Raw genomic sequence first — 16,740 nt, forward strand, 5'->3', positions numbered from 1 at the left:
CTCACTACCAACTTCTGAAGGCACCTGGGGATGAGCAATAAATGTGGCCATGCTAACTTCACTCATATCCTGAGAACAAATATAGTTTTAAAAAAACATGGAAGTAAAAATTTCTTGGGAATTTTATTCCTTGCTTATATGTTCTTTCATCGCTCCCCACAATTTGTTTTCTCCTTTAATTGATTTTTATTATTTGTACATGGGATCTGGATGTTGCTGGCAAGGCCAGCATTTATTGCCCATTTCTAATTGCCCTTGAGAAGGTGGTGGTGAGCAGCCTTCTTGAACCGCTGCAGACCGTATGGTGAAGGTTCTCCCACAGTGCTGTTAGGTAGGGAGTTCCAGGATTTTGACCCAGCGACGATGAAGGAACGGCGATATATTTCCAAGTTGGGATGGTGCGTGACTTGGAGGGGAACATGCAGGTGGTGTTGTTCCCATGTGCCTGCTGTCCTTCTCCTTCTAGGTGGTAGTGGTCGCGGGTTTGGGAGGTGCTGTCGAAGAAGCCTTGGCGAATTGCTGTAGTGCAACCTGTGGCTGGTACACTCTGCAGCCATGGTGCGCCGGTAGTGAAGGGAGTGAATGTTTAGGGTGGTGGATAAGGTACCAATCAAGGGGGCTGCTTTGTCCTGGATGGTGTCGAGCTTCTCCAGTTGGAGCTGCACTCATCCAGGCGAATGGAGAGTATTCCATCACACTCCTGATTTGTGCCTTGTAGATGGTGGAAAGACTTTGGAGAGTCAGGAGGTGAGTCACTCACCGCAGAATACCCAGCCTCTGACCTGCTCTTGTAGCGACAGTATTTATGTAGCTGGTCCAGTTAAGTTTCTGGTCAATGGGGATTTGGCGATGGTAATGGCGTTGAATATCAAGGGGAGGTGGTTAGATTCTCTCTTGTTGGAGATAGTCATTGCCTGGCACTTGTCTGGCGTGAATGTTACTTATGAGCCCAAGCCTGGATGTTGTCCAGGTCTTGCTGCAGGCGGGCATGGACTGCTTCATTATCTGAGGGGTTGCGAATGGAACTGAACACTGTGCAATCATCAGCGCACATCCCCATTTCTGACCTTATGATGGAGGGAAGGTCATTGATGAAGCAGCTGAAGATGGTTGGGCCTAGGATACTGCCCTGAGGAACTCCTGCAGCAATGTCCTGGGGCTGAGATGTTTGGCCTCCAACAACCACTACCATCTTCCTTTGTGCTGGGTATGACTCCAGCCACTGGAGAGTTTTCCCCCTGATTCCCATTGGCATCAATTTTAATAGGGCTCCTTGGTGCTACACAGGGTCAAATGCTGCCTTGATGTGTAGGGCAGTCACTCTCACCTCACCTCTGGAATTCAGCTCTTTTATCCTTAGGCAACACACTGTTTCTAGAAATCGATCTAACATCATTCTTGAGCCATGAGCTACAATATGTGCATGAGTTGTCCCAGCTCACCCACCAGTTTGTCCCTTTTACCTGTGGAAGAGTACCTGCCCTCTGGAAAACGCTCCCTACCCTCCAAAGTACTCTGTCACACATTGTGTTAGAATTGCAGTGTATCTTGTCAGTGTGACATTGCAGAATATTTTATATCTTAACATAGAATTGACTCAGTTGGTCATTAACTATTAAAATTACTAACCACATAAACATAATTTGAAGTGCGAATTTATTTTCCAAAGGAGGAAAGTTGAGTTTGTCTTCATTTACTAAAATTTTATAGCCATCTTTTAAGCTTCAATAAACACAGCTCTTATTCAACAACAGATGTACAATGTCTTTGGAAGAGACATTAAACCCAGCCCCTGTTCATGTGGATGTAAAGGGTCCAATTACACTTTTTTGAAGAGCAGGGAAGTTCACCGTGTCCTCGCCAATGTTCATCCCTCAACTCACACCAAACCATATCAACTGATTATTCATCTCACTGCTGCTAGTGGGAGCTTGCAGTACACAAATTGGCTGCTGTATTCATCTATAAAAGAACAGTAATTACATTTCAAAAGAAGTTATTTTGGGACATCCTGAGGTCGTGAAATGTGTTATATAAATGCAATTTATTTCTTTGCATTAAATACAATAATGTTGAGGGAAACCTGGAATTCCTTCATTCTTGGAACGAGGTTTAGGATTGTCTACAGTTTCTCGCTTTTAACTTCATTCAAGTGTAATTATATTTTTGGGTTGCGCAAAATCTTGGAAAGAGTAAAAAGATCAGTCGTGTGTCTGCAATTGTGTGTGTTTTACAGTGTGATTTCATCTTTCCAGGATATCGTACTTGGTATGCAGTTACCCAAAATGTGCCTTGACAAACAATGGATACTCCTGAGTACTTAGATTTGGATGCAATAGATTTTAGTGATGATGTTACTGTAAGTAATGTTTATTATTCTTTGTCATTTTTACCTTGTTTTAAGAAAATTCTGGACTTTGACATTAAGGCTAGACTTGCAAACTCATTTACTGTGGCTTTTTTCTAATTTTGGTAGAGAAAATGGTGTATCATTATTTGCATCCAACTTTATCTTTACCTCAAATTTATTTCAAACCTGCAGAATTCATTCATAATTCACAACTTCTAAATGTTAGTTTAAATAGAACTGCCAAACGAACAAAGTACGTCTTAAAGTCTTAATATTTAAAAATCCACAAAAGACATTAATGACAGCTTCAACTTTTAAACTAGTTTTGTTTTATTTATTTATCTCTTCAGAGCGTATCCACTGGGAAACTCAACACAAATCAGGTGGTTTACAAACTTTATTCCCCAAAGCGTCATTGTTTTACAGACCATGCATGATCTTTTAAATGTGAATTTTTCATCTGTATCCATGTGTATAAGATGTTTGTTAAATGTCAAATTTTCATGGAATATTTGTGCAATTTAAATAATCAATGTATGTTCTGTTCCTTTCATAAAAGCTGGAAGAGCAATTTTATTTTAATTGTCTCTACTGAGGTTATTTTAGACTTCCAAATATAGTCATTTGGTAATCAAAGGGCAAATTTGCTGGGGGCTTTCTGATTAGTAACTTCAATTTATTGATTTTATGCTCTTGATTGTGCTAATAAGGAACAAATGACTGCCCTTTTTCTGAACTTTAAAAGATTTCTTATCTTAACTTTCATAAACAAAAGATGATTTCTGCCTAGAGTATTAAGCCTAGACATATGTACCTAGATTATTATGCTAATAGCTGCTCCAATACAATAAAAATAAAACCAGTTTCCTTCTGAGGGCAACTATACCCTAGTGATGAAATTATTCCTCTCATTTGTGCATTGCTTGTTTTTTTTTTAATTGTTGAGGTCTTTTTGCAGCTGGTCTTGCATTACTGTGCTCAGAGCATTCTGTTAACCTAAGTAGGTCTCTTTGGCTTGTGATTGTTCTGTGTATGTACTGTAATTTATTTTCTTGTCTTGGGTAAATGTCATCATGGATTTTATCTTAACCAGTTCAGATGGTAGCTTAAGACAAAAGGGATAGGATTTACATAAGGAATAAATAATGGGAGAAAGTGTCGCTACAGTAAACTGCTGAAGTGATTCTGGGACTGCAAAGTCTTCCAAGCCCACTCGATAGTTTATTCACTTTTCACCATACATCTGTGCCATTTCATCGTGAATCTCTCTCTGCAAAATTACTTCAAATAGTCTTTTGGGTAAACCAGAAAATGTGCAATGCAAACAGAAACTAAGGGCTCAATTTTGAAATGGTGGTGGATTGGGAGCGGGGTGGTTGAAGGTACGTGTGGCAAACCCGAATAAACAAACCTTATGGTTTCCGATGCGATTGCATCGTAATTGATGGTGAGTGACGTGCCCGGGTTTTGTGCCCGGCAGCCAGCCCGATTGAAAGGCAGGCTGCCATCAGGAGCTGCAACGTGGAGGAGGGGGAGGTCGAGAAGGAGAGAGAGTGAGACGTCATCCGGCGCTGGAATGGAAGGTCGGGGGGCTGGAGGAGCGGTGAAGGTGGGGGGGGGAAGAGAGGGGAAGATTGTGGCGGGGGTGGGGTGGGGGGGGGGTGGGGAGAGAGAGAGGGGAAGATCGGGACGGTGAAGTAGGGGAGATCGGGGTGGGGGGGGGGGAGGGCACAGACATCAGACATCGGAGCAGGGTGGAAAGGTAGGTTGATTTTGTGTTTTAACTTCACGCAATGGTTTTTCATATAATTTATTTTGTTTCCTTTCGCCTGATCCGGCCCTTCATGCCTGGTTTCACCAGGCGTGAATCAGAAGCCGTGGGAAAGCCGCCCAGGTAATTTAAAAAAATTGTTGTAAGTACGTAATCTGTCACAAGTAAAGTGCCTTAAGTACCTCAATGAGGTACATTTGGCTCTTAAACTATCATCCCGCCGGCTTTAATTGTTGGAGGGACTTCCAGATTCGGGACGCCTGCACGCACGCATATACGTCGGTGTGGAACTCTGAAGTCGGCGGGTTGGAGCCAGGCTCCGAACCCGAATGGGATTTCTGCGATTTTCGGAGCCCCCAACGCACCGGCATTTTCCGGGAAAATCGAGCCCCAAGACTCCTAAATTCCACAATTTACCAGCAATCTTTAGCAACTGCAAGATGTATTGACCCAGGTGGCTTAAATAAGTTGATACAGAGAGTTGTGAGCAGAGACCAAGAGTGAGCTGTGAAACAGTCCTAACATGGGTCGTGGTATGGAATTGCATTTAAACAGTGAGTGGACCCGAGCATGTAATGCATCAGTGACAAAGTTATACGTGTACATGTCTGGCCTTGTCCACAGACTGTCTGATTTGATACCTGCGTATTCTTTTTGCACATTGGATAAGTAATGTTGGGATTTCATATGTTTTAAATAAAGGTACTCATTCCCAGTGCCACAAGTCTCTTGTAGCTAAAGAATTCTAGTAAATTGTTCAGGAATTACTTGCCTTTCATAAATCTGTCTTGACTTGAATTTATTGGCTTTACTTGTCTTAAATGCGCTTGAATGGCTTCCTTCATAAGAATCCAGTATTTACCTACTGTGGATGTTGAGCTTCGGGTTCTGTAATTCTGCTTCTGATCCTTTTTTATATTTGGAACATTAGCTAATTTCTGATAGTCTGCCGCAACCCTTGTTTTTAATGAATTGCATGAGATTTCAGCAACAACTTGTACCCTAATTTCCTCCAAGTATTCTTGCATGTATTCAATCTGATCCTGTTGTCTTTTTTGAATGTCCAGGCACTCCAATTTTCTTTAAACTACCATTTTATTGCTAATCTAATTTTTTGCATGAATTCTGCATCTCCCAATACTGTTTTATTTTGTGAAAACTGGTGAGGATAGAGAATTTAAAATTTTCATATTTTTGGTCATCTTTATCTTTATAACTTTTATGTCAAGTCTAGTTTATAATTTCTAAAATGTATTGACTTAATGGGCAGCTGACCTGCCTAACCAAAAAAACCTTCTAACCAGTAAGTCATTAGATTTGCCAGTGCTGCCATTTATATTTTACAGCTCAGTGGAAGGGTCAGTATTGTTAAGTGTGTTGCTTTTACTGCACTAAATCAACAGCTGCAAATTTTGTTGGTTGCTAGGCCTTTGCACAATAAAGAGACTGGAATCAACCATTACATTTTTGTGTACTAGGAAAAATATATTGCATTTTAAGCAGGAATGGCAGCTAAATACAGCAGGAAACATAAGGGAATTATATAGATTACCCATGTATTGAGATTCTGAATGAGAGTCTCATATTTTTAATGGGGAATGGCCCTAGCTAAAGCCACAAATGACATTCCTTATGACAGTCTGGAGTGCATTATTCCTCCATGACCTCTCTGCTGTGTTTGGCACAGTTGACCATGCCATCCTCTTCCATTGTCGCTCCTCCATTGCCCAACTTTAGGAACTGCCCTTGTGTGGTTCCATTCTTACCTGATTGAAAGAAGCCAACAATCTCCAGCAATAATATCTGCCATCCCCTGCACAGTTACCTCTAGTGTTCCTCCAAAGATATGTCCTTGGCCCCTTCTTTTCTTTATCCAAATGCTGTATCTTGGCAACATCAAACACAGGCACTTGGTCAGCTTCCATCTGCATGCTGACGACATCCACTTATCTCGACCCCAGAATCCTGTCCATGCTCTGACTGCCTGTCTGACATCTGGTCTTGGATGAGTTGCAACTTCCTTCACTTGAATATTGGGAAGAGTGAGCCATTGTTTTCAGTGCCTGCTATAAACTCTGCTCCCATGCCACTGATACCATCCCCATCTCTGCTCACCTGCTTAGGTTGAAAACTGTGCAACCTTGGCATTAAGTTTGCCTTTCACAAGCACCACTGCAAAATTGCTGATCTCAGCCCTCAACTCAGCCTCCCACTGCCAGTGAAACCCTGATTCACACTTTTTTGTCTAACTCGATTATTCCAGTGCTTACCTCACTGGTCTTCCATTGTCTATCCTTCTGAAACTCCAGCTTGTCCAAAATGTAGTCACCTGCATCCTGTCCTGTATGAAACCCGGCTTGCCCATCACTCTATTCTTGGTCAAATGTCCCTACTTTCAGTTTAAAACTGACTAAATATATATTAATTGCCATATTTAGACAACCCCTTTCCCAGTAGTTTTGTAGTTCCTTTATTATTTTAACTCCTACATTGATTGGGGGATGGGCTCTTGTTTCAGATACTAATAGGTGGGCCACTATAGAGATTGTGTACCTCAGTATATATTTTCAGATACTGGAGTATTAAGAATGTGCTGGCTTTTCTGGATCATAATTTTTAAGTGACCGGGATCCCTGTGCTGAGTATTGAATGACTTTCATCTTGGGGAATTCATTGTTTACAGGGTTTGTGACTTTACAATGCATTTGCTTGATTTTTTTTGTATATATCATAATGCACTGTTTTTCGTAGTGTACTACTACATTAAGTTACATTGAAACTACAGCACAGAATCAGGCCATTCGGCCCAACTGGTCTATGCCGGCATTTATGCTCCACACGAGCCTCCTCCCTCCCTATTTCTTCTAACCCAATCTGGATACCCTTCTATTCATTTCTCCCCCATGTGCTTATCTGTCTTCCCCTTAAATGCATATATGCTATTTGCCTCAAGTACTCCTTGTGGTAGTGCGTTCCACATTCTTAACATTCTTTGGGTAAAGAAGCTTCTCCTGAATTCCCTATTGGATTTATTAGAGACTATTTTATATTTATGACCTCTAGTTTTGGATTCCCCCACAAGTAGAAACATTTTCTCTACGTCTACCCTATCAGGTCACCCCTCAGCCATCTCTTTTCTAGATAAAAGAGCCCCCACCTGTTCAGCCTTTCCTGTTAAGGATATTTTCTCAGTTCTGGTATCATCCTTGTGAATCTGTTTTGCACTGTCTCCAATGTCTCTACATCCTTCTATAATATGGAGATCATACTCTGTGTGGTCTAACCAATGTTCTGTACAAGTTTAACATAAGCTCTTTGCTTTTCAATTCTGTCCCTCCAGAAATGAACCCTTATTAACCTCCGTCGCTCCTTCTAGTGACTTGTGTATCTGTACCCCTAGATCTCTTTGCTCCTCTATCCCGTTTAGACTCTTATTATCCAAGCAGCATGTGGCCTTCTTACTCTTCCTACCAAAATGCATCACCACACACATATCTATATTGAAATTCATTTGCTAATTACATGCCCATTTTGCAAGTTTATTAATGCCCTCTTGCATTTTGACACATTCTTCCTTTTGTATTAACTACATCCCCCCAATTTGGTGTCGTCCGCAAATTTTGAAATTCTACTTCCGATTCCCGAATCCAAATTGCTAATGTTAGTTGTGAACAACAGTGGCCTCAGCACTGATCCTTGTGGAACACCACTTCCCACCTTTTGCTAGTCTGAGTAGCTACCCTTACCCCTACTCTGTGTGCTTTCTGTTTTGTAGCCAACTTACTATCCATTCTGCTACCTGTCTCATGACTCCACATGCTCTGACCTTAGCCATGAGTCTATATTGTAGTACCTTTATTGAAGGCCTTTTGAAAATCCAAATATATTCTATCTACTGTTACCCTCGGCTAGTCTTTCTGTTACTTCTAAGAATTCAGTAAAGTTGATCAAGCTTGACTTTCCCTTCTGAAATCCATGCTGACTATTTAATATATTTACGTTCTCTAGATGTCTTTCTATTGCACCTTTTTGATAAAGATTCAGTTATATTTCCTACCATCGACATTAAGTTAACTGGTCTATTGTTCCCTGGACTTATTCAATCTCCCTTTTTAAATATAGTAATAACATTAACTGTCTGTCTGTCAGTCCTCTGGCACTTTTCCCTTTTCTAGTGAATTATTATATATATATCTCTGCTATCTCCTCCCTAACTTCTTATAATATTCACGGATGCAATCCATCCGGACCAGGGGTTATCCTCCCTTAGTTTGTTTAGTTTATCAATTATCTCCCCCTTTGCTATCTTAAATGTTTTAATATCTTTTTCTTGCTTGGATTGTTATTTCTATTTTTGGATCATTTCCATTTTTGCTAAAAGAAATTACAAATATAAAGTCTAAAAAATGAATACAGCTCCATATATTAATACATTGGTTGCATAGTCTTTTTTTGGAATATTCCTTTCTCTGTTCCATTTTAATTTAGAATAATTAGAGCAGTATAAATTGATAACTAAAAGCTGTTACAATTATCACCCTCCCCTTTATTGTACTTTTTTGTAGTCAATCCAAATCTTGCCCTGATGGCCTATGATACTTTCAAATGATTACTTTTTCAGTTACAAAGCTGTAGCTTAGTTAAGGGGTGCTAATTAGACAAAGGATGAGAGGGCATTCATATACCAGGTTTTTACCATATCAGTGTTTCTTCCATTGTGACCTATCCCTCAGTTCCTTTTCATTCCAGAAACACATCTACTTCCCCTTCAAACCATTTATAGTGCTGCCCTGGTAACTTCAATCTATTATCCTCTTATTTTTTAAAAGATCTTCCTGACTTTCCTTTTACTTCTGACTTATTAATTTTTAATTTGTCTTGTGTTATTTGAACGCTAAACCATAATGATTAATTCGCCAGGATTGTAGAATCATAGGATTTGGCCCAGCATGCCTGTGCCAGCTCTTTGAAAAAGATATCCACTTAGTCCCATTACCCTGCAGTTTCTCAGTACCCTTTTAACTTTTTTTTGCAAATATTTATCAAAATAATATTTTGTCAATCCTCTTCATAATTTTAAATCTTCAACTGCCTCACCTTGATGTTTCCTCTAACTTTTTCTCACAACTCATTCCTAACATGGGATTAACAACAGTGGAGGGCAGCTTAATACTCTTGTAATCATGAGATTTTTTTTTCTAATTAGAGAATTTTGGCCACCACTGTAAATCCCCTAAGTGGACCTTTTGAAAGTTGCATTCTCTCTTGGCTTTGCTTGGATTAGATCTGTAATTATCTAGAGAATTCAAACTTACTTTAAATTCACTCCTATAGGTTTCTTGAACCAACAAATGCAAACAAACATATTGTATACAAAACTGTTTGGACATTAGTACCCAAACTTAAAATGTTATCTAATTATTCAGTGTTTGATTTTATTTACTATTAAATCAACTGTAATCGTTCAACTACAAGCATCCAGAAATTTATATTGTTCCTAGTGCAAAGCTCCTTTTGGAAGCGACTCTAAGTCCACTGAGCTGGATAAATATAGGGAAGTAAGTAGCTTTATAAAACACTCCAGCCGCAACAGCGCACACATGCAGTTTGCTGATGTGTGCGTTTAGTTTATATAAAAAAATACTTTTCCTAGATTAGACAGTTTGTGTAGAAGCTACGGCACCAGTAAATTGCCCTAAAACCACTTCAATTGCAGTGTGGGGAGAAGTATGATACAGTTTGTGTATCACTAACTTTACTTTCAGTGCCACAGCAGTTTATGGTAGCGAGAAAATAAAATCAAGAGGTCACATCTGGTGCCTTCAAAATTTCAAAACAGGATTTTGTTTAAGTCGGCTCCTTTGCATTTTCAACATTCATGGTGTGAAGCAGAAACCAAGTCATGTGTTCATTCAGCTCCAGTTTAGTACAATGAACAAGGTAATGGATACCTAAACACTTTGTGTAAAATATGTTTTTATTTAATATGGATTGCTGAATGAATGGTAAATGGATTCTAATGCAAAGGCTTAAAATGTATTTTTTTGTCTGTGGTTTATAGAAATCCTAATCTAAACATGTCTTTGCAAATTAGTGCAATTATATGTTTGGGTTTCAATTATTAAAGAATATAAAACTTATACTCTACAGTCAGAGTGCACAAAAATTTGTGTGTAGCCAGATGTCCATTATTTAAATGGGCACTAAAATTTATACAAAAGTTGAAAACTTTTTCTGTGCCAACACAATAACTTAAGTTATGTCAAATGGTTCAGTGTATTAACTCTTCATGGGTTGCAAATGAATTATCTCATCTGAGACAATCATGATACAGGTATAACAAAACAACTCTTTCCACATTAGGCTTTCTGATACTTTAAAATTGATCAAAGATTACAAGACTAGGTCAGTCTTTGTGTTTTGGTAGTGGACTAGCCTTTGGACCCAGTTTTCAGTCAGTTAGTGGCTAGTGTTTCCAAAGTTGCTTCCCCCTCCCTTTCAGAAAGGCAGTTAGGACCCAGGAGGCCTAGAAAATCAGGTGAAAGTGTTTTGAACTTAAAACATGTTTAAAGGAGCTAATATAAGTTATATTAGTTAGAAATGTACAGAAAAACAATGGGAGTTGAAAAGTTAAGACAGTGCAAGCAGAAGCAAGATGTTAATTCAATTTTTTAATTAAAAATTGTTTATTTGTGTAAAAGGTTAATAGAACATAAGAATGGACCACTTTTGGCATTTGAAAAACTAACTAATACTAACAGATCTCCCATGGCATTGGTAACAAATGACAAATTGAAGTTACCAACTTCATCTCCCTGGGTGAGATTGGTCACTGCACAGTCTTATTTGACAAAGAAAGCATTAAAAAAAAAACAAATTCTATAAGTAGAAGCTTGAATTGACTTAGGACGGGTTGCATTGCTCAGTGTTGGAGAGGAACCGAGACCGGTGCCCTTTGCCACACTGTGTGCTATTGCTCCAGACGCTATTCCAAATACTCAGGCAGTGTGAGTAGAACTAATTACCGTATAGCAGACACAACACCACCCCCACCCAGACTGAACAAATGGGAGCTGGAATGGATAGTGGGAGGGATGGCAGTGAGGTTGCTAAACACTGGAGGTCACACAGGCATAAAGGTCTGAAAGATCACATGTGAGGGGCCTGAAAAATATTGGGTGAGTAGATCCAGTTCAAGAAAGAAACAATACTAACAATACAACCCAGGTAGACAGGCCTCTGGGTCAAAACTTACATCGATTTCAATCAGGATTTGGGAAACTCTACGGCCAATTTTGAACACCTATATAGTAAATTAAAAATGTTGTCTGCATGCACTTCCTGTCTACAAACCTTGCTTCCTGTAGTCACTTTTTGTCACACTTTTGTGTCAACTTTTTCCATTCTAAATTCCTGTTTATAATTCACATTTGTAATGGAAACTGCTTATGTGAACTTGTCAAACTGTAATTAAACCCTCCTGCCAGTGGTGTTGCTGTAGCGCCTCAGTTTTGCATCTCAGCTCTGCACTGCTATATGTTCCAACCAACTTTACTCCTCTTTCCCAACTTGCCATCAATTTTACTATTTAACTATAAATAATACAAAATCAAATATATAAAAATAAGGGCAGAATATCTGACATTAAAATAGGGGCTGATACATCTGTGCACTCTGGTACAATTATACCCAATTCTAACCCCATTTCACCTGAAGACTACACTTTGTCTTAACTCACTGTGTGCAGTGCCACAGTAGATCGATGAGTTTTTTGCGAATTGTTTAAATGCCTAAGCTGTATTATAAATTGTACTTTTTTATGTGTATATATTTGGCTAGCTGAAGAAATAGCATGAGCAGATTCAATAATAACTTACAAAAGGGAATTGGATAAATACTTGAAGGGAAAAAAATTGCAGCGATTATGGAGAAAGAGCGGGGATGTGAGACTAATTGGATAGCTCGACCGAAGAGCCAGCAAAGGCACAATGGACCGAATGGCTTCCTCCTGTGCTGTATGATACTACTATCCGAAGAAATGCAGAATTTTTTTTTGAATGATTGGTTAGTTTGTGGAAGTTGCTGGCTTCTAATAACCTTACCTTTTGAAAAAAAATAAGCGACTAGTTGATTTCTTCTGGCATTACACACTGTATCAAGATCAGTTGTAGTCTTTAGGTGAGGCAGGATGAAAAGCCAGGACATAATTCGACCAGGATGTAAATGTAATTCAGTCTCCATTTTAAAGTCATATTTTGTCATTTTTATAATTGTATTAACAGGGATGCAGGGACCGGACAATGGCTCAGCCTTCCCAATATTTAGTTGGAGGAAATTCCTGCTCATCCAAAAGTGGAGGGGTAGAGAGTTGGCAGTGAGGTGGGGCTAGGTGTCATCAGCGAACATCAGGAACCTGACGTGTTTTCGTATGATGTCACCGAGGAGGGCCAAGGATAGATCCTTGGGGGACTCCAAAGGTAGCCGTGTGGGAGCAAGAAGAGAAGCCATTGCAGCTGATTCTCTGGCTACGACTGAATAGATAGGAATGGAACCATGCAAGAGCAGTCTCACCCAGCTGGACAACGGACGAGAGGCGTTGGAGGAGGATGGTGTGGTCAACTGTTTAAAAGGCTGCAGACAGGTCGAGAAAAATGTGGAAGGATAGTTTCCCATGGTCACGTAGGATGCCATTTGTGACTTTGATAAGGGCCGTTTCAGCACTGTGGCAATGGTGGAAACCTGATTGGAGGGATTTAAACATAGAGTTGCGGGAAGGATGGGATTTTTTTTTTTCGTTAATGGGGTGTGGGCATCGCTGGCGAGGCCAGCATTTATTGCCCATCCCTAATTGCCCTTGAGAAGGTGATGGTGAGCTGCCTTCTTGAACCGCTGCAGTCCGTGTGGTGAAGGTTCTCCCACAGTGCTGTTAGGAAGGGAGTTCCAGGATTTTGACCCAGCGACGATGAAGGAACGGCAATATATTTCCAAGTCGGGATGGTATGTGACTTGGAGGGGAACATGCAGGTGAGTGTTGTTCCCATGTGCCTGCTGCCCTTGTCCTTCTAAGTGGTAGAGAGCGCGGGTTTGGGAGGTGCTGTCGAAGAAGCCTTGGCGAGTTGCTGCAGTGCATCCTGTGGATGGTACACACTGCAGCCAAGTGCACCGGTGGTGAAGGGAGTGAATGTTTAGGGTGGTGGATAGGGTACCAATCAAGCGGGGTGCTTTGTCCTGGATGGTGTGGAGCTTCTCGAGTGTTGGAGCTGCACTCATCCAAGCAAGCAGAGAGTATTCCATCACACTCCTGACTTGTGCCTTGTAGATGGTGGAAAGACTTTGGGGAGTCAGGAGGTGAGTCACTCGGTGCAGAATACCCAGTCTCTGACCTGCTTTTGTAGCCACAATATTTATGTGGCTGGTCCAGTTAATTTTCTGGTCAATGGTGACCCCCAGGATGTTGATGGTGGGGGATTCGGTGATGGTAATGCTGTTGAATGTCAGGAGGAGGTGGTTAGACTCTCTTGTTGGAGATGGTCATTGCCTGGCACTTGTCTGGCACAAATGTTACTTGCCACTTATGAGCCCAAGCCTGGATGTTGTCCAGGTCTTGTTGCATGCGGGTATGGACTGCTTCATTATCTGAGGGGTTGCGAATGGAACTGAACACTGTGCAATCATCAGCGAACATCCCCATTTCTGACCTTATGATGGAGGGAAGGTCATTGATGAAGCAGCTGAAGATGGTTGGGCCCAGGACACTGCCCTGAGGAACTCCTGCAGCAGTGTCCTGGAGCTGAGATGATTGGCCTCCAATAACCACTACCATCTTCCTTTGTGCTAGGTATGACTCCAGCCACTGGAGAGCTTTCCCCCTGATTCCCATTGACTTCAATTTTACTAGGGCTCCTTGGTGCCACACTCGGTCAAATGCTGCCTTGATGTCAAGGGCAGTCACTCTCACCTCATCTCTGGAATTCAGCTCTTTTGTCCATGTTTGGACCAAGGTTGTAATGAGATCTGGAACCGAGTGGTCCTGGCGGAACCCAAACTGAGCATTGGTGAGCAGATTATTGGTGAGTAAGTGCTGCTTGATAGCACTGTCGACGACACCTTCCATCACTTTGCTGATGATTGAGAGTAGGCTGATGGGGCGGTAATTGGCCGGATTGGATTTGTCCTGCTTTTTGTGGACTTGACATACCTGGGCAATTTTCCACATTGTCTGGTAGATGCCAGTGTTGTAGCTGTACTGGAACAGTTTGGCTGGAGGTGCGGCTAGTTCTGGAGCACAAGTCTTCAGCACTACAGCCGGGATGCTGTCGGGGCCCATAGCTTTTGCTGTATCCAGTGCACTTAGCCGTTTCTTGATATCACGTGGAGTGAATCGAATTGGCTGAAGACTGGCTTCTGTGATGGTGGGGATATCGGGAGGAGGCCGAGATGGATCATCCACTCGGCACTTCTGGCTGAAGATGGTTGCATAGTTAACTTTGGGAGGATTTGGGAGGCATAGTTAACTTAACAGATAATTATTTGAGACAAATCAGGCAAATGGTGCAACTAGTTTGGAACTGTGACAAACACACACTTTGAAATGTGGTGGACAATTTCCCAAACATAATGGACGTGCTAGAAGCAAGGTGTTTAGCTCTATAAGTTTGTGTTTGTGTTACAATGTCTAATCTCAGTTTTATCTCGAGGCTGGCCTGTGTGATTGTAATTTACCAGCAACTATCAGTAGTCTAAGGGTTAAAACACGATTGCAACAAATAACTTGCAGCTCTACTGGTTTTCTGGAAACAATATTGGGACTTGGTTGCAATTTCATTGTATTGCCATCAACTGTGTGCGTATGCAAGCATGCTCACAATTACAATCTTTACCCATTGGTAAAGCATTAAAAGGATACATATGACTTCTCAACATTTTGCAAACAGCTTATTTTAACCAGTTGGGAAGGTGATGTTGGGAAGGCACTTTAGTTAAGACAACTCAACTAGTGCTGCTGCTCAAGTAAGTGGTACTTGGAAAATTATGTAAAAGATTGAAAGGTTTTGTTTGATGTTTTTGTTTTCAGCGATTGTTGAAGTATGACTTACTGCAAAAAGTTTCTATCTCCTGTCTTGTCGTGGAACCTGAAAAAGCTAAATTCTACGTTCTGGGATATGTGGCATCACACATAGCTTATAATGTGCAAGTTTCTTTACTTTTGCAGAAGGGTGGAGAAAGGTGGTGTATATGGTGTGTGCTCCTGTGTGTAATTTTTCTCCACATTTTGTGTCTGTCTAGTTTGGAAATTCTTCAGCAAAAGCCCTTCCTGAACTGTACAAGAGATCTGATATGCAAAATGAAGACCGAATAGGTAATTCATATATTTAACATATTTTCATCTTTGTCTAGTTTGCATTGTGTGCATGTAGTCGATTGGAATTAAAAAACTAGTTAAGTAGGTGAAGTATGTTGTCAATTATCCCATGTATTGCACCAAAAGTAAAGAACTAATTGCATTCAAAACTCCGAACAGGACGTGGATCAATCCTGCTGAATGATTGTGAAGACAGCAGAAAGAAAAAGACAGAGGGGGTGAAATTGGATAGTGCTGCTGGTGTAAACTTGGCACAGGGAACAATTCTTGCTCTGGACAGTTCAGGCTCAAAGCACAGTTGATCTAGGGCCTCAATTAAATTAGTCCGGTGAGCTAAGGACACCTGCTATGTGCCCCAGGTAGCTCGCTGGTGAATGGGATTTAAATTTCAGACTGATTCCTTACCGGCAGCGGCCCCGGATGGTAATCGGGAGGGAGCTGGCAAGGGTCTTTATGACATCGATCGCTCCTGCTCCTCCTGGCTCCACATTCAAGTAAGTATTTTCTAAAAAAAATAGTACCTTTTTGGTGGCGGCCTCCAGCAGTCCCCTTACGGTCACATGTAGACTTGGTTATCCTGAATGTAGCAGGCCCAGCACTGGCAGCGATCAGGGCAGCCAATTTCGGGAAGGGGTTTTGAAACAGGCGTTAGCCTCCCCATGGGCCTGATGCCTGTTTCAGGCGTGTGCCCTGGATGGCTATACTTCAGCCTCTACCAATATGGTGGGCAGTGAACTTTTGGTGCGGAATGTGATTACGCATGCCTGCTTGCCATATTGGACGCTCAGGCGCCTGTTTTCTGCTAGGGGCACTTCACAAATAAGTTTTTAATCTTAAAAAAAAGAGATTTTGCATTAACAACAAACTTGCAAAAAGTTGCCTCAAAAGTCACTTTCCTATGTTCTGTTTCCACCCCCGCCCCCCCCCCCCCCCCAACCCAGTATACAGACCATTCTACTTCCTTGGACCGAGTTCAGAGACACTGCCCCCATCCAACTTCCCTTTCACCGAGAAACACTCTCCTCCTTAACCCTTCCCGTTTCACACTGGCACTCTTCTCTCTTTCCTCTGCCCCCCCTCCCCCCAATTCAACTTTCCCCTATCAAGCCAGTCATAGAATGGTTACAGCACAGAAGGAGGCCATTCAGCCCATCAAGCCCGTGCCGAGCCAGTGTTCCTCTTCTGTTCCCTGCCTCTCAATTAAACTGGTACTCTGCTCTACTTCTTCCTGCCCCTTTCAGGCACTGTTTTTCCCCC

General features: G+C 41.3%; 1 protein-coding gene across 5 annotated transcripts in view; it reads left to right on the top strand.

Moving 5' to 3' along the window:
- The window catches only part of sncaip (synuclein, alpha interacting protein), a 140,753-nt gene that overhangs the window by 55,129 nt on the left and 68,884 nt on the right, over nucleotides 1–16,740 (top strand). For all 5 annotated transcript variants that reach the window (XM_067983023.1, XM_067983022.1, XM_067983028.1 and 2 more), the window contains 2 exons: nucleotides 2,256–2,359; nucleotides 15,408–15,480. In XM_067983023.1, coding sequence (XP_067839124.1) covers nucleotides 2,303–2,359; nucleotides 15,408–15,480 — 130 coding nt within the window. In that variant the 5' untranslated portion in view covers nucleotides 2,256–2,302. The remainder of the gene's footprint in view (nucleotides 1–2,255; nucleotides 2,360–15,407; nucleotides 15,481–16,740) is intronic.

This window comes from Heptranchias perlo, chromosome 4, assembly GCF_035084215.1.
Source record: "Heptranchias perlo isolate sHepPer1 chromosome 4, sHepPer1.hap1, whole genome shotgun sequence".
Taxonomy (NCBI): Eukaryota; Metazoa; Chordata; class Chondrichthyes; order Hexanchiformes; family Hexanchidae; genus Heptranchias; species Heptranchias perlo.